Consider the following 22,123-nt stretch of genomic DNA (forward strand, 5'->3'; position numbering starts at 1 on the left):
ACGAAATGCAAGCGTGGTTAAAGTACACTTTATTATAGGAACCAGCCGGCCGCTGTGGCCGAGCGTTTCTAGGCACTTCAGTCCGCAACCGCGCAACTGCTGCGGTCGCAGGTTCTAATCCTGCCTCAGGCACGGATGTGTGTGATGTCCTTAGGTTAGTTAGGTTTAAGTAGTTCTAAGTCTTAGGGGACTCATGACCTCAGATGTTAAGTCCCATAGTGCTTAGAGCCATTTGAAACATTTGAACAGGAACCAACAGAGCACTTATATTCAATGATGTCCAATCTGAAGTTCTGCGGTTAACAGAAATCAATTATTTGACTTCTGTTAACCACAGAACTCCAGATTGGACATCATGAACTAATTCTGGAATCTTGTCTGTGTCCATATCACAACTACATACCGTGACTAACTGAGCCTTGCAAGGCTCGTGTTCATGCCGTTTATTGTTTGTCATCTCCTATTACTGCCGCCTCGTCTTCTTATACCATTTACTGGTGTCACCAACTGCCTGCCTTATCTGCCCGTGAGCGGCAGCAGCAGGGCGTATCGAAAAGTGCACTGTCTTACCATCTCTGGAGTGACCGAAAGTATTTCCGAGTCGTCGTGTGTATGGCAGTCAGTTGGAGACGGACCAGCAGTGCAGTCGGGATGCAGCAGCAGTGGATTCGGGGACAGAGCGCTGGGAGGCGTCGGCAGAAAGTGCTCGCCGACCGCTGGCGACACCCATCAACTCTCCGACGGAGGGAGATTGGAGCGGGACGACCGTTCGTTGGTCGTTCGGTCGGTTGTCTTATCGGCCAACGTATATTTGGTCCTTTCACCGTTTCCTTGCCTGGCGAGTCGGTCGGTTGGCTTGGGACAGCTAGGAAGTCACCGTCGCGCGGAGTCGGGCCATAGCCACTGCCGGCGGGCACACACGGTTGGAATGTGAGGTGCTGCTTGCGAGTGCTACGAAGTTCGTCACCCACCGATCTCGGACATGAGACTTGAGTCCTCACTTAACCTAGTATCAAGCCCCAGCTGTTTACATTTCTTCGTTTGATCCTGGTTCTCACTTTTGGGACATTCCCGTGAGCAACAACGTGTGTATTTCAAGTCGATTAAGATTCCAGGCGTCTTCCTGTAGAGTTTAACTTAATTTATTCCCTGTTAATTTGACCAGCGGTATCTTCTGCCTCGTGGCCGTTGATGTTCCGGTTACCTGCCCTGGTCGGTGACGTAATTTTAGGCAGTACATTTTCCTCGCCATGCTGTTGCTGTCCAGTACGTCGTGTAGTTCGACAGCTGTGGTGTTGTTGGTCGTTGTGGGCGCCAATATTCTGTGTGTCGTTGTATTGAATCTTGTGGCCGTTTTCCTGGTTCCGTGGAGAGGAACTGATCTTGTTCATTGGTCGGTCGGCTGGTGTATGAGTTTGGTAACGTTCCGCCAAGCTCTCCACGCTGTAACTCTTACCATTTCTGACAGTGTAGATTGAACTAATTTCAAAAAGTAAAATCTGCTTTCATAGGCTCTGTGAGCTGGTGGAGGCGGAAAGTGAATGTTGTACACCTGCAGAAATCTGTTCCACTCGATTCTCCACTAGTATGTTATTTGTCTTGTTGTGCAGAATTCGAGGCTGATTACTCGGTCTACCTGGAGCACCTGGCAAACTACACGCAGGACATTGCGCACCTGATCTCACTTGGTGTGGCGCATACCTCACAAGTGTTCGTTCCCCTCGCATTCGAACACATGGTAAGTGTTGTTACACAGCGATCGTAATTACAGTATTTAATATGCAATAGTTGAATAAATTTTTGTGTGCTGATGTGTATGGCGTAAAGAAAAGTCTCATCCATCTTTCTCCACCGAGTTTTTGTAATTTACTGTAAACTCAGCTGCAACCGATGATGCAAGGAGCTCTCACGTTTTGTTTCAGTTAAACTGCCAGATAATTGTATACATTCTTGAAATAATCAGACTTACTGATGACAATCGCTGTGTTGATACCAAATTACTCAGCATACTGCTAAGAAGTACTCTACTTTTCAGAATGGAGACCGATATATTCTTTTAAAACTGATGGGTAAAGCTACAATACTTATCACAATTTATGGACGAAAGAAAGTGACACAGTAGATGCACACAGTAAAAACATATGTAAGTTCCCAGTTTCACAAATACAATGGATCTGGCCATAATAGGGTCCATGCACAGTCTGGAGTAAAAGCTAATGTATTATAATCGATGTTTTGAGCTGCAGGCGCATGTTTATAGCGGATCGGTGGTTACAGGGTGCCACCAGGTGATGTGAGACGCACTCTGGGGGCGTGGCTGCTTCCCAGAGCTTGCGGTGAAAGCTTGCACATGGCTGTGTCACTAGTGATGAGGTCTGTAAGTACTAGCCGATATCTGACACCTGTGATAGGTCCATGTTGCTACCAGAACCACTTACAGCATTCCTCCCTCCCCACCCATTCAACAAGGAGGCGGCACTTATGGGCGTAATTGGTCAAGCTTTTATCAGTCTCGCTTTTGCATGTGCAGACACTACTGCTGCTGCTGCTGTCCACAATTCTGTTAAATGTCGCCTTGGAGAGTGTAATGTGAAAGACACAAAGCAACAACCCTAGGGGAACACTGTTTAATAGACTGACTCAGGAGCTTGTGTATGCTGATGATATTGATTTGTTATCCAGGAGGAAACAGGACCTGGAAGAAAAGCTGGAAAAGGTAGGAAGATATGGTGCAGAGATGGGCTGACCATTAATCAGTCAATGACCAAATATATGTTAACATCTAGGAAAAGATATAGTGAAGGAGGAAGAAGCATAACTTTGAATGGAAAAGAATATGAACACTGTGAGAGCTTTAAATATCTTGGTTCCCTGAAAATAATGTTAAGAGACAGGAAATACATGCAAGGATTGCAGCTGGTAACTGGAGCTACTTTGCACTGGTTAAAGTGTTTAAAGCAAGGAGCCTCAGTAGGAATCTGAAGCTGATGGTGTATCGTACAGTAGTTAGACCTGTGGTATGAATGGTTTGGACACCTGGACTATGACACAAAACGATGAGGAGTTGTTGCTAAGATGGGAAAGGAAGATACTTGGGAAAATCTATGGGCCAGTGAATGATAGGAATTTTTGGAGAATCAGATATAATAAGGAGATCTGAGAGTTGTACAACAAACCAGATATTGTGACTGAAATAAAGAGTAATAGACTGTGTTGGTTGGGACATGTAGAAAGAATGGTGGAGAACAGCACAGTCAAAAAAGTTTTCAAAGGAAAACCCAGTGGATGTCGTAAGTATAAGGGGCAGACCAAGAACTAGATGGCTAGACAGCGTGCAAGAGGACTTGAGTAGAATGGGAGTGAGAAGATGGAGAGCCAAGGCAGTCAGCAGAGAAGAGTGGCCAGAGGTTGTCTGGTAGGCCAAAGCCCTACAAGGACTGTAGTACCAAGGAGTAATAGTAGTAGTAGTAGTAGTAGTAGTAGTATAGAAGTTCCATTGCTGTGCATGGATCAGAATAATAATAATAACAATAATAATAATAGTCATTTATCCTGAAATGTGTTAATTTGTTTCCAAACTTTGCAGACTTTTAACTTTCCACACAGTTGTCATAAATGTCTACAGACTTTCGGTTTTTAATCTCTAAACACAAGCACTGAATGTAGCAAATGTGAAAAAAATTAGGTGTTTCAATTGAAAATGTATCCTTTTTGTGTTGTTTGTATAGAATGAACCATTAATATGTGTATTCATCACATCCCTAACAGAATTTACCAAATATCCATTTCCAACCCATCTGATCTAAAATAGTCCTCTGGAAGTTAAATAAGTTGTGTCAACATTTGCTCTCATAGAAATTACCACTTTTGGAACAGTTGCTGATTTTATAGGTATTAATGAATTATTGGGAGGAGCTCTATGGTGATACACATATACCAGTAAATGCACAAGTGAATACATACAACAGGAGTATACTCTTCCTCTGATACATACATTGCAACTGGGGATTAAGAGTGTCTTCTACAGACCATAACTTTAGGGGGTGGCTACCAATTTATTACTTTTGCTTTGTTTTAAATTTATATGAGTTCAAAATTCTAATTTTTAAGTGTGCTGAAAGTTTATTGTAGCAATATAAATACTACCTTGGAATTTGAATGTGGGTGGGGGTGGGAAGTCTACGTGAATCACATAGTAGCTTGTCATGATTATGTATTTCACAGTTTATCTGAAATTTATTGTAACTAACAGACACAAACGTCACAAGTATTGCCACTTCCTCTCAAAGGGCTTTGTCGTGATATTCCAAGTGCCAAAAACGAGCAGCTTCTTAGTGTCAAACTAAAAGGTTTGTATGTTGTAGTACATATTAGTAAATTTACAGTTATTAGAATATTTCAATAACATCCAAATGTTTAGTAATCCGGATTAATGGCTCCACCTCAAATCTCCAGCACAGTGGCTAATTTACAAGTATGTGAAATGAGCAAGGTGATAAACACAACAAATTCTATAATGACATACTTTTATTGACTCAGTGAAATTTTTGTAACTACTTAACACATTGGAATAAAGCAAATGTGTGAACAAGTTGTAGGTGACATACAATTGGATAGTTCAAATTTTCAGTTGACTTTGTTAGTGTGATATGCTCAACAGTAATGGTACAGTAAAATAGTTATTAATGATTTCATTCTGTTAACTCTGTTAGAGATGATTAAAAGATTTTCAGTGTTTACTACAGTGAAACAAACTGACTATTTCAAACGGATAAACGCATGTTCCTAGCTTCACCTAAAATTCAAATCTTTCTCAAATGTTTTGAAATAAGTTAAAACCCAGTTAAATGATTACTTTTGTTTGAGAATGCCGAATATCATTCTTGTTACACTCTCCAAAAATACATTAAGGCTTTTGTGGTTTTAGCAATGAATGGAATGTGTAACACGATCTGTTTCTCCTTTCGACTTTGAAAAATTTATCTTCACTGAATAACTCTAGGTCTTGTGATCTCACACGTAAGTTATGTTCGGTTTGGAAAGAATCCACCCAGCACTTTTTAGAATCAGTTTCAAATGCACACGTACTTCAACGTTTCTGTTGCCGTTCCCCACGAAAATTTTGCTGATGGTGTTGTAAACCACTTTACATATAAATATAATTGTAAATAATTGTGAATGAAGGTTTTTAAAAAAACTACTTTAAGTAAAATCCTTATCGCGTAAGTAGGAACCACCAATAGGTCGACGAATGTTCGTTATCTTTACGGGAGTCATTATTTCGCTCAGATTCTGTGAGTTCGCTGTGGAAATGCGCTGCTTCAGAGGCCTGCGGTATTTGTACTCGATTCCTCAAAACTCACATTTAAAAGCACTCATTTCAGAACACTGTTGCAACGAAGAAGCATCAGCGGTAAAATAGTACTACAAAGACGAAGCAGATGCTGTAAAAGTCACAAAGGAGATGTGGAAAAAACGTAAATACTGCTGCAATGCAAACGTACACTACAAAGACGTCCAAGGAAATACATTAAAAGATACAAATACTGCAAAGAAACAAATACTGCAAAGCAGTAAAACAGTGCTCGCTACTATAATGTGCAAACAAACGCAGTAAACCAAATGGAAGACTATGCACTCTAGGGGAAGATCCCAAAGAATATACATAGGAGCTGCAGAGGGGATGAAAAGGTGGGACTTGTCCCTTACTGTGGAGGGGGGTGAATGGGCGTGACCTGTCGCCGGTGAGGTCCTGGCGCTGACGATTCGCGTGGCTGACGCGCAGCGCAGCCTGAGGCGGCGGACCCCCCTCGCCGAGCCTCCCGCCGGCTGTCGCATTCCTGTGTGAATTCGAAAACCTGGGCTGTTTTAAGAGCCTCGTCTCGGGGAGAGTCCGAATGCCGCAAAGTCTGTGCACACACTTCCTTACCGTTTGAACATTGGAACAGCCTTCTCGAGTCGTGGGTCTGCATTCGATTTGTGACATATTCGATCTGAGCACGAAAAAGCATTACAAATTAAGACCCCGAATGTCAGTGATCCAGTGCTTGTACGATTCTGATTGAAATTTAAAATGCCGGTAAAATTCCAATCTAATTTGCGCCACTCGGGAATGACACCAGTAAACATATGACAATAGTTAAAAAAGTTCAGCAAAAGACAAACTATCAGGATTTATCGTGAGGAACAACTTATGGTGCAACACCAACACACTATGCGAAGACCCCGAAATAAAAAGATCATTTTCGATAAGAATCAGTTGCGTCGTACACTGTGAAATGATGGTTTAGGTGCGTTTCCAAATCTTCAGCGCCGTCCAGCAATCAGGGAAACGAGGGAAATGTCGATGGTGCCTAGTTTCTGGTAGCAACGGTGTTAATACTGCTGTGGTAAGCACAGTTGCTGCTGCTGGTGTTCCAGTAGTTGTTTTTGCTGTTCCTGCCGTTGTGGAAGTCACTGCTAACTAAATTCTGGGTCCATATTGCCTGATATGTCGACGCACTGACAGCTCAAATATACTCGTCGCCACTGTTGAAGTCTGCAGTTATAAACACAATGTATTTGGCGAAATACACCGACGCAGTACAATACAGTTAACACAAACACGTGCAAGTTTGGAAGAAGGACGCAAATGGAAGGAAGCCGACCGGAACAGATACCCTGCAATTCAGAGACGTCAATCACGCAAATTTACCTACTTTCAACGTAATTATTTTATCGTGGAGTCATAACGTTATTAAAACTAAAGAACGCAATTCACAACTAGAGGAGTTTATCCAGATTCTACATAGGAACTTCTATCTAAAAGAGCCAAAAATATCTTTGGTCTTAAATGAGATCATTCACTCAGTAAATAAGGTCTCACACCATTCTTCTGGTAATACTAGAATGCATGCGATTTGAAGGGAAACATATATTTCAAAGGAAGACAGCTTACAAGCAGATAACGTCCAACAAAGCGCTGAAACTGTTTGCCTGCTCCCTCTGCCTTTTGTTCACAGTATATGTTTCTCAGCTTCTTGCGAGCTGGTCATTTGTGCGCCACGACGTTCACGAGGAGTATCCTGTCTTCTGGTGTCACCAGCTGTGCTTCTGATGTTTCCAGGCACTCCAGCAAGCGCAAGACTGCCACACGAACCACATTTTGTTCACATGATACGCACTGAATCTCGAAACCGAACTCTTGCAGAGCTAAGGTCCATCGTGCTAATTTCCCATGTCACAATTTACTTACTAACAGGGAGAACCAAGGTCAGTGGTGTGTTACCACTACAGATTTCTAACGGGCTAGATGTCGGCAGAATTTCGTGAATGTGAATGGTACCGCCACTGCTCATTTCTCTGTCACAGGATATTTTTATCCATAGTTTAACATTCTGCTACAAAACGTAGTCGTTACCGCACTCTTCTTCTTCGTCGATCTGACACAGGTGTTTCCCATGTTGTAATCAGATTCATCAAAGGCTAAATAAAAAGTTTTGTGAAGACCTGTGTGTAACAACACCACTGTGTTCATTATCGTTGTTTTAATCCATCGAAATGTTTCCTCACAATCTTTCCTACAGGACCACATGCTACGTCTGTTAACTAGGTTGTGAAAGGACTCGTTTTTTAGCACTTGGCAATAGAAATCGCACAAACGTTGAAAATTTCTAAGTTGCTTCTTGCAACTAGATATCGCAAAACTGTATACCGCCTCCAGATTGTCCCTGTTTGCTTTTATACCTTACGGTGTAATTACATGACCAAAGAGTTTTGTTTCCTGCAGACTGAACTCTGTGTTTCTCAAGTTCAACTTAGCCTCCGCAATTTCAGATTTTTGAATAATTTCTTCCAACGCTGCGAAATGCACCCTCCATGCAATATTTTTTTGGTGCTCTCCATATGACCGAGTGATACCAGAGGTCTACATTTTTGCTCTGTGTGTTTGAAGTCAAACTGCACTTCCTCAACCTGCTAACCTTACCTGCCCTTAACAGTTATCCAGGAATTCATACACTGGACTTCCATTTGTCATATCTGATTAAGCATTGCAATAAATCAAAACAACTTCAGCAGAACATGGTAAAACATCAAATAGATAACACACCACATTTGTAAAATCATAATATACTTCTTTGGCTCTATGTCTTCCAATTTGTTTTGTGTACATTACCCACAAGAAATATACAAAACTCTTATTCCTGCACAGCAGAATTCCAGCAGCCTATACGAGAGACTCTAATTCCGACTGGCGATAAAAGTTCAGTTACAAAGGGACTCCCATAAAAAATCACAATAACACTTCTTCTCTGATTCGGGTCTTGGAATCGAAATGCCAAAGCATTTATGAATTTGCTTGGTATGAAGTTGTAAGATATTCTCCAAGACGATATAAATCTGTCCCCGAAGTCGCAACCAGAAGGCCATTAGCGACGATTTAATACGGCACTGGGAAAGTTCGCAACCAGATAATAAACATTATCTGACTTGCCATCAACAGTGTGCTCCCTGCCGCCGTTGGATAAGCAGCTGCAGCAGCAAGTCGTATACTCCTAGCTCACTCATTTGTTACATAGTTTAATTCTTAATTTCTTTGCGTGTTTTTGGTACTTGCATTGTTTAATTCATAAATTTCGAGCGTATTATAGTATTTGAGAGTTGTAGCATCGCGTTTTAGTACCTGAATAGTGTAAATTCGCGTAGTCGTTTGTCTACTGTTTTGTTTTGAACGGCCAGTGTCGGTTGGTCGCAGTCAGTGTGCTCCCTGCCGCCGTTGGATAAGCAGCTGAGCAGCAAGTCGTATACTCCTAGCTCACTCATTTGTTACATAGTTTAACTCTTAATTTCTTTGCGTGTTTTTGGTTCTTGCATTGTTTAATTCATAAATTTTGGGCGTATTATAGTATTTGAGAGTGTAGCATCGTGTTTTAGTACCTGAATAGTGTAATTTCGCTTAGTCTCCTTCCGCCGCCGAGCAGTGTCAGCAGTGCGCAAGTAGCAGCATTACTGCATTTACTAGGCAATCTTGTATTTTAATAACCGTTTAAATTTTGTCGATTTGTTTGCGCTCTCTGTAGATTAGTTCAGACGTTCTTAGCAAAACAGTTTTTAGCATGGATAGGGACTGCAACTGCTGTGTTCGGATGCAGGCTGAGTTGGCATCCCTTCGCTCCCAGCTTCAGGCAGTGTTGGCTTCGGTCACACAGCTTGAGGCTGTTGCCAATGGGCATCACTGTGGGGGTCGGGATGGGGGTTTGTCGGGGACGGCCAGCTCGTCCCACGCATCCCCTGATCGGACTACGACTGTGGTTGCCCGGGATACTGCCCGCATTGAGGCTGATCCCTCACCTGTGGTAGAGTGGGAGGTCGTTTCAAGGTGTGGCAGGGGGCGAAAGACATTCCGGAGGGCTGAACGGAAAGCCTCTCCAGTTTGTCTGACGAACCGGTTTCAGGCTCTGTCTCAGGCTGATACTGATCTTCGGCCTGACATGGCTGCTTGTCCTGTTCCAGAGGTTGCCCCTCAGTCTGCAAGATCCGGGCAGTCGCAGAGGGTGGGCTTACTGGTAGTTGGGAGCTCCAACGTCAGGCGCGTAATGGGGCCCCTTAGGGAAATGGCAGCAAGAGAGGGGAAGAAAACCAATGTGCACTCCGTGTGCATACCGGGGGGAGTCATTCCAGATGTGGAAAGGGTCCTTCCGGATGCCATGAAGGGTACAGGGTGCACCCATCTGCAGGTGGTCGCTCATGTCGGCACCAATGATGTGTGTCGCTATGGATCGGAGGAAATCCTCTCTGGCTTCCGGCGGCTATCTGATTTGGTGAAGACTGCCAGTCTCGCTAGCGGGATGAAAGCAGAGCTCACCATCTGCAGCATCGTCGACAGGACTGACTGCGGACCTTTGGTACAGAGCCGAGTGGAGGGTCTGAATCAGAGGCTGAGACGGTTCTGCGACCGTGTGGGCTGCAGATTCCTTGACTTGCGCCATAGGGTGGTGGGGTTTCGGGTTCCGCTGGATAGGTCAGGAGTCCACTACACGCAACAAGCGGCTACACGGGTAGCAGGGGTTGTGTGGCGTGGGCTGGGCGGTTTTTTAGGTTAGATGGCCTTGGGCAAGTACAGAAAGGGCAACAGCCTCAACGGGTGCGGGGCAAAGTCAGGACATGCGGGGACCAAGCAGCAATCGGTATTGTAATTGTCAACTGTCGAAGCTGCGTTGGTAAAGTACCGGAACTTCAAGCGCTGATAGAAAGCACCGAAGCTGAAATCGTTATAGGTACAGAAAGCTGGCTTAAGCCAGAGATAAATTCTGCCGAAATTTTTACAAAGGTACACACGGTGTTTAGAAAGGATAGATTGCATGCAACCGGTGGTGGAGTGTTCATCGCTGTTAGTAGTAGTTTATCCTGTAGTGAAGTAGAAGTGGATAGTTCCTGTGAATTATTATGGGTGGAGGTTACACTAAACAACCGAACTAGGTTAATAATTGGCTCCTTGTACCGACCTCCCGACTCAGCAGCATTAGTGGCAGAACAACTGAGAGAAAATTTGGAATACATTTCACATAAATTTTCTCAGCATGTTATAGTCTTAGGTGCAGATTTCAATTTACCAGATATAGACTGGGACACTCAGATGTTTAGGACGGGTGGTAGGGACAGAGCATCGAGTGACATTATACTGAGTGCACTATCCGAAAATTACCTCGAGCAATTAAACAGAGAACCGACTCGTGGAGATAACATCTTGGACCTCCTGATAACAAACAGACCCGAACTTTTCGAATCTGTATGTACAGAACAGGGAATCAGTGATCATAAGGCCGTTGGAGCATCCCTGAATATGGAAGTTAATAGGAATATAAAAAAAGGGAGGAAGGTTTATCTGTTTAGCAAGAGTAATAGAAGGCAGATTTCAGATTACCTAACAGATCAAAACGAAAATTTCTGTTCCGACACTGACAATGTTGAGTGTTTATGGAAAAAGTTCAAGGCAATCGTAAAATGCGTTTTAGACAGGTACGTGCCGAGTAAAAATGTGAGGGACGGGAAAAACCCACCGTGGTACAACAACAAAGTTAGGAAACTACTGCGAAAGCAAAGAGAGCTCCACTCCAAGTTTAAACGCAGCCAAAACCTCTCAGACAAACTGAAGCTAAACGATGTCAAAGTTAGCGTAAGGAGGGCTATGCGTGAAGCGTTCATTGAATTCGAAAGTAAAATTCTATGTACCGACTTGACAGAAAATCCTAGGAAGTTCTGGTCTTACGTTAAATCAGTAAGTGGCTCGAAACAGCATATCCAGACACTACGGGATGATGATGGCATTGAAACAGAGGATGACACGCGTAAAGCTGAAATACTAAACACCTTTTTCCAAAGCTGTTTCACAGAGGAAGACCGCACTGCAGTTCCTTCTCTAAATCCTCGCACAAACGAAAAAATGGCTGACATCGAAATAAGTGTCCAAGGAATAGAAAAGCAACTCAAATCACTCAATAGAGGAAAGTCCACTGGACCTGACGGGATACCAATTCGATTCTACACAGAGTACGCGAAAGAACTTGCCCCCCTTCTAACAGCCGTGTACCGTAAGTCTCTAGAGGAACGGAGGGTTCCAAATGATTGGAAAAGAGCACAGATAATCCCAGTCTTCAAGAAGGGTCGTCGAGCAGATGCGCAAAACTATAGACCTATATCTCTTACGTCGATCTCTTGTAGAATTTTAGAACATGTTTTTTGCTCGCGTATCATGTCATTTCTGGAAACCCAGAATCTACTATGTAGGAATCAACATGGATTCCGGAAACAGCGATCGTGTGAGACCCAACTCGCCTTATTTGTTCATGAGACCCAGAAAATATTAGATACAGGCTCCCAGGTAGATGCTATTTTCCTTGACTTCCGGAAGGCGTTCGATACAGTTCCGCACTGTCGCCTGATAAACAAAGTAAGAGCCTACGGAATATCAGACCAGCTGTGTGGCTGGATTGAAGAGTTTTTAGCAAACAGAACACAGCATGTTGTTATCAATGGAGAGACGTCTACAGACGTTAAAGTAACCTCTGGCGTCCCACAGGGGAGTGTTATGGGACCATTGCTTTTCACAATATATATAAATGACTTAGTAGATAGTGTCGGAAGTTCCATGCGGCTTTTCGCGGATGATGCTGTAGTATACAGAGAAGTTGCTGCATTAGAAAATTGTAGCGAAATACAGGAAGATCTGCAGCGGATAGGCACTTGGTGCAGGGAGTGGCAACTGACCCTTAACATAGACAAATGTAATGTATTGCGAATACATAGAAAGAAGGATCCTTTATTGTATGATTATATGATAGCGGAACAAACACTGGTAGCAGTTACTTCTGTAAAATATCTGGGAGTATGCGTACGGAACGATTTGAAGTGGAATGATCATATAAAACTAATTGTTGGTAAGGCGGGTACCAGGTTGAGATTCATTGGGAGAGTGCTTAGAAAATGTAGTCCAAAAAGGAGGTGGCTTACAAAACACTCGTTCGACCTATACTTGAGTATTGCTCATCAGTGTGGGATCCGTACCAGGTCGGGTTGACGGAGGAGATAGAGAAGATCCAAAGAAGAGCGGCGCGTTTCGTCACTGGGTTATTTGGTAACCGTGATAGCGTTACGGAGATGTTTAATAAACTCAAGTGGCAGACTCTGCAAGAGAGGCGCTCTGCATCGCGGTGTAGCTTGCTCGCCAGGTTTCGAGAGGGTGCGTTTCTGGATGAGGTATCGAATATATTGCTTCCCCCTACTTATACTTCCCGAGGAGATCACGAATGTAAAATTAGAGAGATTAGAGCGCGCACGGAGGCTTTCAGACAGTCGTTCTTCCCGCGAACCATACGCGACTGGAACAGGAAAGGGAGGTAATGACAGTGGCACGTAAAGTGCCCTCCGCCACACACCGTTGGGTGGCTTGCGGAGTATCAATGTAGATGTAGATGTAGGTAGAGAGCTGACGCAATGACGCGACCTAAGCTGCGTTCATTTACACTACCCACGTGTAAGTCTGTAAGTGTTGTCATCATTGGAATTACAAATTTGAAACACCAATTAAAAAAGGGCTGACTACGTCACTTACGACTTTGAATACAATTTGCCATAAAATGACAGTTTGGAGAGCGATCATATGATGTACATAATTTTTTATTTAATTGTCTTAATCGCAAAGTTTTTTGAAGACAGTTACCGGTTTCGGCTATGCAGCAGCCATCTTCGGAACATACAACAGAAGTACACCCAAGAGAAAAAGAAAGTGGTACACCTGACTAATATCGCAGCAGTGCCACGACGACATGACGTGGACTCGACTAATGTCTGAAGTAGTGCTGGAGGAAACTGAAACCATGAATCCTCCAGGGCTGTCCAAAAATCCTTAAGAGTACGAGGAGGTGGAGATCTCTTCTGATCTCTTCTGAACAGCATGTGGCAAGTCATCCTAGATATGCTCAATAATGTTCATGTCTGGGGAGTTTTGTGGCCATCGGAAGTGTTTAAACTGAAACGAGTGTTCCTGGAGACACTCTGCGTCAATTCGGGACATGTGGGTCCCGCGTTGTCCTGCTGGAATTGTTCAAGTCTGTCGGAATGCACAATAGACACGAATTGATGCAGGTAATCAGACAGCATGCTTACATATGTGTCACCTGCCAGAGTTGTATCTAGACGTAACAGGGGTCCCATATCACTCCAACTGCACACGTCCCACACCATTACAGAGCCTCCACCAGCTTGAACAGCCGCCTGCAAACATGCAGGGTCCACAGATTCATGAGATTGTCTCCTCATCCGTACATGTCCATCCCCTCGCTACAATCTGAAACTAGACTCGTCTGACCAGGCAACATGTTCTGGTCATCAACTGTCCAATGTGTTGATGCCCCCAGGTGAGGCATAAAGATTTGTGTCGTGCAGTCATCAAGGGTACGCGAGTGGGCCTTCAGCTCCAAAAGTCCATATCGATGATGTTTCGTTGAATGGTTCGCTCGCTGACACTTGTTTATGGCCTAGCACTGAAAGCCGCAGTAGTTGCGGAGGGGTTACCCTTCTGTCACGCTGAACGGTTCTCTTCAATCGTCGTTGGTCCCGTTGTTGCAGGATCTTTTTCCGACTGCAGTGATGTCGGAGATTTGATGTTTTACCATATTCATCATATTCACGGTACACTCGTGAAATTGTCGTACGGAAAAATCCCTACTTCATCGCTATCTCGGAGATGCTTTGTCCCATCACTCGTGCGCCGACTAAAACACCAAGTTCAAACTCACTTAAATCTTGGTAACCTGCCATTGTAGCAGTAGTAACCGATCTAGCAACTGCACCAGACATTTGTCTTATATAAACGTTGCCGACTGCAGTACCGTATCTGCCTGTTTACATATCTCTGTATTTGAATATGCATGCCTAAAACAGTTCCTTTGGTGCTTCAGTGTAAAAGAAAATAAATTACTGCCTACTACATTAAGGGATTAAAAGAAGGACAAAAATTATAATATAAACACGACATACCTCCGCAAAAAGTCATATGTAAAAATAACATCAGTCGAAATTGCCACACTTGCTTCAACCGTTTATCTGAGAGTATGGGTTGGAAAGCTATTCTAGAGGTCGTTGATGCTTACATAAGCTACAGATATATGTACAAAGTACTTAGAAAGAGGTTCATTAGAAAGTAGAGTTCTATAAAATATTCGCAGCTGAATGCAAGGAAGCAAAACGATTTTTATTTAACCTTGTAAAAAATCTATTTATCTTCTGACAGTTTAAAGTTGATGACGATGAACAAAATATTCAAAAAATAAAAACTTATTACAGAAATCATTCTTAAATTGAATACATTACCATGTCTATTTTCCTATAATGTTATTTCATCCCACTTGCCCCATTTGGGCTGTTGAGTGGACTGTCAACGGAACAATATTCCGCTCTTCAGCAAAGCGAATGAAAAAAAAATGTAGAATGAGAAAAATTTTATGACTTATTTTCTACTTAAAATTATAGACAGACAACCAAACTAACGAAAATTAATACATTTTTAAGAACACATCACAAAAGCTGAAATTCTACTCATAAAAAACGCGGAAGCACTGCACTTTCATTTAAAATCTGAAGGACTTGGTCTTGGTGAGAAGTATTATTGAGGGAGAGTATATGTTCCATATGGTTGAGGGGTGTGGGTAAAGAGGTACGTAACGAAACTGTGGAGAGGCTAGGTGGAAGGTGAGGTGGATAGGGGGAATAGAGACAATGGGAAGAGAGAGGTTGAAGAGTACTGTAGTGCTTGGGGACGTTAGTGGTAACAACAGGAAAGAGATAGGGATGGATGGAGAGGGAAAAGCAGAGAGGAGACCCCAATGTGGTGTGCCACAGGCGGAGGAGCATTAAAATTGGTAGGAAAGATGAATATAGGGGAAAATCTCGTTATTTGGGAGAGCAAGTTGGTTGAAGTTGCATTGATAATTAGGATATGGAGTGTGTGAAGGGGTGGAAGCATACCAGGGTTGGTGGTCGGAGGGAAGACAGTGGTGTTATTGGAATCTAGTTTGCAGTGGAACAGGAGATGCAAAGATGTTAGATGTTGATAAGGAGAGGTAGGAATTTGATAAGATTGCAGAGGATCCACGTGGGAGAGGCGTGTGTGGCGTCCATGACTTTCAAGGATTTGGAGGGACTTAACAGAACTATGGTGGGGTGGAGATCTATGCAGCATTCATATACCAGAAGGTGGATCAGATCAGGGTTTTGTATATGAGCAGAATAGTGGAGGAATGTAATTCTCAAGTTCAGGCTGTAAGTAGTTCTAGTCTATTGAGAGCGCTCTGTTGGATTGTTAGTAGGTGAGGTTTCCACATTAGTGGCTGGTCGAAGGCTAATTAACTGTACAGGACAGTCATAAATGGTAAGGTAGAATTCATGGAGGCGGAAAGTGTAGGTTCTTTGTCCTTTAACTGTTGCCTGGTTTTGGAGGGATTGATCCTGAGGAGCGATTGCATACACAAGAAGGTAGACTGATTGGGGTGGATTTGGAGGGATCATTGGGATTTCTGGAGTGTAGGGTAGAGGGCGAGAAAGTGGTATCACCAACACACTGAAGGAGGCGATCTGGTGAGGGTGGTTTGGGCATATCAGCAATGTAGAAGAGATAATGGAGAGGAGAGAGGATGGGACTCTAGGGTACTCCTGCACTAGGATGGAATATATGGGAATTGATATTGTTAACAGAGATTAAATGAGGGGCGAGTAGATAGGAAGGATGTAAAGTGGTCATAATTAATTGGAAAACTATATGTCTGGATTTCGAAAAGAAGACTGGAATGCCAACACGGTCACAGGCTTTCTCTACGTCGAGGGAGACAAAAATAGCAGATTTATGGGAGTGGAGTCAGTGGGATGAGAGATGGATGAGTGCAAGAGATGGTTATCAGAGGATAAGTTGGGGCAGAAGCCATACTAGTTAAGGGGTAGGAGATGGTTTTGGTTCAGGTGTTGATAGATATGTCTGGAGAGAATGGGTTTGAAGACCTTGCTAAACACTAAGCTTAGGCAGATGAAGTGGTAGGAAGAGGTTTGTGTGGTTTGAGGAAAAACAGGATTTTGGATGTTTTCAATTGTTGAGTATTGTAAGCTGTAGAGAGGATAGTGGTGTAAGGGACTGGAGGGGTGACTACAAGGGAGAGGGGGTATTCTTTAAGGTGTCAATAAGTTATGCAGTCTTGACTAGGGCATGTGGTGTGTTTTTTGTGGAGTAGTTGATTTATGTCATGTGCTGTAACTGGTGTATTTAATTCCATTTGCTGTATGTTATTAAAGACTGGAAGCTGGGAGCAATGGGTGGGACAGCGGTATTTGTACATTTGTGGATGTTTGGGGGAAAGTGATTAGTCAAGGTGATAGGATGCAAAATGGTTAGCTCTGTTCAGGTGGTCAGCTAAGAGATTGTTATTCTGGAGGAGCAGGTAGTGAGATATGGGATTGGTGTCTGTGACTTGATGGAATGCTTTCGAGAACTTGGGAGAGTTAATGGGGAGTGGAGTGTTGAGTCTGGTGCAAGTCCCAGGGACTTTTTTTTCATTTAATGAATTCCTGGTGTGTCCCTGTATTTGCCAGTGATGTGTGAGTGTATTCCTGTAATGTGTCTGCACCAAAAAACAGTTCATGCATCAGTATTCTTGGAGGAGGAGTAGGCCTTGTGTGGGGATTGTGGGGGGGGGGGGGGGGAGAGGGTATACAGTCTTCGTAGGAATGTGGGTGGATATAGCGTTTGATATGGTCTGCTGAAGAAAGGCTGTGACATGAGGGAAACTGTCAGGTTTCTGGAAGGTTATAACACTACTGCCTGCCACTGTTATACCTAACCACAAAACAGGAGAGGTTCAGATGAATGAAATCATTTTTATTAAGGCAATTGCCGTATAAAGAAGCATAGACGAATTTTGTTATGTTGACTGTGTTGTACCTAACGAAGGTGGCTTATCGGAAGTGCAAGTCAGAATTACGTAAATATTTAAACAGTAATACAAAATATTTTACCTATCTACACTGTTCAAAGAAGAAAGAAACCGGTCGCCTGCCTAATTAAGCATTAGAATGATTGACATACTTGTTCAAGAAACTGAAAATAAGTAACTTCAATGGGCAGTCACAGCCTATACTTTGTCACACGATTGTGCAATGAACTCTGGCACCTGCATATGTTCACGTTAAAGAAATTGCTAAAGGTTATAAGAGAACATGGCTATTTGCATAATGGTAACAGAAAATAACATATACTTTTGCCTTCAAGGCTTGGTCAGACTGAATGGTCTCAATAATATTACTATTAATATTCACTGTAGAATCAAAAATAAAAATTAAAAAAAAATTAAAAATTAAAAATATTGAGTGACATGTACTATTTTGTCTAATGTAATATCTTTTATTAACCTGACATGTTCCACATTATTATGAAGTGTCGTATTCATGATCTATGGAACAAGTACTAATCTAATGTAATCTAATCTATCAATACTCACTGTAGAATCATAAAATAGGCATAAGTTCAATATTACTTTTCAAACATTTTCCTATCTGACAAAAAATTGTAAATGTAGTTCACTGCAAAACTATGAACTGGTCATAGGTTAAGTCTCTCTCAGCTTAATACGTTTCTATTTAGAATGAAAGTTAAATGTATTTCGCTAACAAACAATTTCACACTGAATTTTGAACAAAAGAAGGTACTATTTTCATAGATAGTGGTCTTTCTATTAATTGTTATTTATCATGAGCATAAAGGGTAAACTGTGGATCCTATTACACTATTAATATGCACTTTCAATACACAAGAGAAACAAGCGCTTAGCAAGCATGAGTATATAACTTTCCACAATTGCAGTTTTCAACTTCTACTACACTGAGACACAAAATTGACATATTTGTAAGATGCTGACTAACCTTTTGCGATTTACAACAGGCAGCAATGTGAACCATTACTAAGCTAAACTTTACAAGCCTCAGTTTTCAGAACTTTTAATTTTGAAGTTGGCAACAACATATTAATAAGCAGTTTTAATAGAAAAATTATTTTCAGCAAGCATCATGGACTTAAGCTCACTCTCTTGCCACAATAACTTTAACTTTCTTTTTTACTATGTTCAAGAGGCATTAATTAGTAAAACACTAGGATTTAATGTTCTTTCAATAAGGACACTCGGTAATTATTTTAGCATGGGAAAGACCCTAAGTGGAAATGTGGCAGAGGGATAAAAAATCAAGGTAGGTATAAAAGTTCGAGTATAAGTTACCTTATATTTGCGTACACTAAAGTATCCAATGAGCTGATCCTTCACCATAAATTTCTACTATTTCTTAGTTCCTTTTCAGTGATTGCGCAATATGGTGGCGATTGCATGTTGGTAGGTGGATTTGCAGGTAGAACTGCTGGACTCTCTCAATTCTTGGCGGCAATGATAGATATCAGTTCCAGAATAGTTCAAGCTCTTTATCCATCCATCCATCCGAGGCATTGGAAAGCGGCACAGAAAGCCTCTCTCCGCACCAGCACAATACACAACTTTTACATGAGCAGTTGACTGACTCTCAATTCCACCTTTTCTACCTAGGCCAACTACAATTTGCGCGCGCGGCATGCTTCCGATCCCAAGGGGAAGCACAACACCTTTTACATACAAAATAACTAAGAACCCTAAGTGAGGATCAGCAATTTACATAACAGCAAACAAACGTTTTAAATAAAACAGAACATTTGCATATATTGGTAGTTCTATACAAAATTATTTAATTTTAAAGATAACCAAAGGGATTATATGAGGAAGACAAAAGATCATTTGCTCATATTGTGCATATTACAGAGATTACACTTTATTGCAGTATCGAATTAATCGTATGCCAATTACAGAAGTTCAACAATGGGATGTTGAACAAAATAGAAAGCTAAATGAATCAACAAAAGGTATGTAGTGTCTAAGCTATGGTGTTACAAGGTCAGGAAGCAACTTCCAATTTTGGTTTCTATGGATTCCCACTAGGCATTCCAGTAGATGTGTGAGCAGTCTTAGATAACTTTTGGATGGAGGTTGGTATGGGGTGCACAAGGATGAGATTCTGTGTGAGAGATCATGAGGAATACAGGTAGACATTCACTTCCAATCATATTATAGACTTCTGCAGTGAGGCGTCCAAAGAATTTGGGAGATGCTAGGACGACATAGGGGGTTGTTTTGCTTTCAGGATGGGTGTGGTGTGAGATGGGAACAATAACACCCTGTAGGGAGTCAGAAAACTGATGCCACCTCTGGAGTCCTTCAGGTGATTTACTACTAATTTTGAGATCAGTGCCATGATGTAAGTGGAAAATGAGTGACGGTGTCATAGGGGATAGGATGAATAGGTCAGATGTAGATGGTGGCACAGGTAATGGTTAGTCTTCCGAAAAATAGGGCAAGGATAAGACGTTTGGTAGAATTATTATATAAGGGATGTGACTGAACTGGGATGTTCTTGTGGTGGCCAATTGAAACTCCATCTCTGACCAGAGGAAGGTGGTTATCTGTGCAGTGGATGATACAGAGAGAGGTCTGGAAGTGTAATGACTGAAGGGACATTTCAAGGAGAATAAAGGTATGGATTTTGTCTTCAAACAGGGCATGCATTAAAAGATTTTTACTAGTGGGGAGGGAGGAGATATAGTGTTACAGGCTTTTGTAGTGCTGTCACACCATTAGAATGGTTTGTTTGGGGGAAGGGGGTCTGCTGAGGTTTTAGACAAGGGCATAGAGGAAGGTGAAGAGAAAGTGAACCTGGTTCTGGGAGTAGGTAGCTTCGTTGTTGCGATGGGGTGGGCAAAAAGGGAGATTTGTTAGAGAGTACATGGATGTTGGAATGAGTGAATGCTTTGGAGGATAATTTGATAACATCTTCAGCAGTGGGTGTTGGACAGGGGAATTGTTGGGGTGAGTGCGAGTATCAGTGGAACAGAGTGGGACAGTGAGCTCAGGTTTAGTAGGTTGCAGCTTAGTTTTGCATCGAGGGGGGGGGCAGGTCTTACAGATAGGAGGAGGTTAGGGCATTGTTTAAGAACATGGAAGGCTTTGCAGTTTGGATAGGAGGTGGTTTTTTACAATCTTCAGTAAGCTGATCATTGTAATGGAGGCATTTTCGTCATTGGTGGGACTGAGTAGGAATTTTTAAGGTTCGACCCTGTGGCAGTGGTGGTATATTAAGACTCCTTCTTTAGGGAGATTGTCCATGGTGGCAGCAAATTTAGAGAAGACATGGCAGTGGTGAGTGGGGCCAAAGTTATTATTAATTCAAAGGGCTTTCTGGAGTTGTAAATCCATGTGGTTGTTTATTTCAGATGCCGCTTCCTCATCCATGACCACAAGGCTGACATTTGTGACACTGCATTGGGGGTGGGAGGACGGTTGGAAGGCTGGTGTTGTTTTGCCGTGGGTATGCTGGTGAGAGGTGTTGAGCAGACTTTGGTACCAAGGATAACCAAAGGAAATTTGGAAAGGTCAGTGTGGAAACTGGGATTCAACGACTTTAATGAGATGGAGGCTTTTCTTGGGATGATTTGTTGGATGTGAAGGCTTGGTAGGTATTTAATTTCGAGGATGAGGCATTTGAGTTTAAGGAACTTTTGGTCAGAGTTGGAGAGAAAGTCAGGTTGGACAGTAGGTAAACAGTGCGAAGGGACAGGAGTTGTGTCCATATGCTGAATGTCGTCAGATTCAGTTTGCTGTTTCTTAGGTGTGGGAGTAGGAGAGATGTTGGTGTTTTGACGTTTTGTAGGCTTCTTACCAGCTCTTAGATGGAAGAATGGTTGTATGATGGGGGTGGTGAGATGCGACATTGTTGATGGTTACCTGGGACTTCTGCAGGTCCTTCAGCCCTGCTTGCATTGGTGACTGCAGTGAGACTCAGTGAATGGTACTTGTGACATCATCTGTTGCAGCTGTAGCCCAGCAGACTGTGATGCAGGCGGCCAGTGATGGAGGTAGCAGATGACTGATGGCTGAAAGAGAGAAGGTAGGGGGAGCTGGGGATGAGGAAAGATGCATGTATTACTGCTGTGATGGGACAGGATACTGTAGCTAAGGGAGGACGAATGTAGGTATGTTGGGGTAGAAGAAAGGCTCCGTGTAGTTAGAGTGGGAACAGGAGATGGAGAGGTGTATATGATTGATAGAGTCAATGTTCCATAGTGGCAGAGAGTTCAAAATGGTTCAAATGGCTCTAAGCAGTACAGGACTTAACATCTGAGGTCATCAGTCCCCTAAACTTACAACTAATTAAACCTAATCAACCTAAGGACATCAGACACATCCATGCCCAAGGTAGGATTCGAACCTGCGACTGTAGCAGCCCTATGGTTCCGGACTGAAACGCCTCGGACCGCTGGGCCACAGCGGCCGGCGGCAGAGAGTGTTTACCGGTGTTGATTAGGGTTAGTGGTCCCTGAAGTGGCGTTGGAAAGACTGTGACAAACTGTGGTGGACTTATGAACGATGAGAATGTCTCTGATGTGACAGTGAAGGAAGCAGCTAAATCGGCCATGGTGCAGTGACGGCGATAAACAGATGGAGGCGGCGGTGGTGACAAACAGGCGATGAAT

At 42.7% G+C, this 22,123-nt stretch overlaps 1 protein-coding gene across 1 annotated transcript in view; it reads left to right on the plus strand.

Annotated features, from left to right (window-relative positions):
* The window catches only part of LOC124613170, a 157,284-nt gene that overhangs the window by 86,748 nt on the left and 48,413 nt on the right, over window positions 1-22,123 (plus strand). Inside the window, exon 4 of the mRNA XM_047141798.1 lies at window positions 1,611-1,738. Coding sequence (XP_046997754.1) covers window positions 1,611-1,738 — 128 coding nt within the window. The remainder of the gene's footprint in view (window positions 1-1,610; window positions 1,739-22,123) is intronic.

Source organism: Schistocerca americana, chromosome 4 (genome assembly GCF_021461395.2).
Source record: "Schistocerca americana isolate TAMUIC-IGC-003095 chromosome 4, iqSchAmer2.1, whole genome shotgun sequence".
NCBI lineage: Eukaryota > Metazoa > Arthropoda > Insecta > Orthoptera > Acrididae > Schistocerca > Schistocerca americana.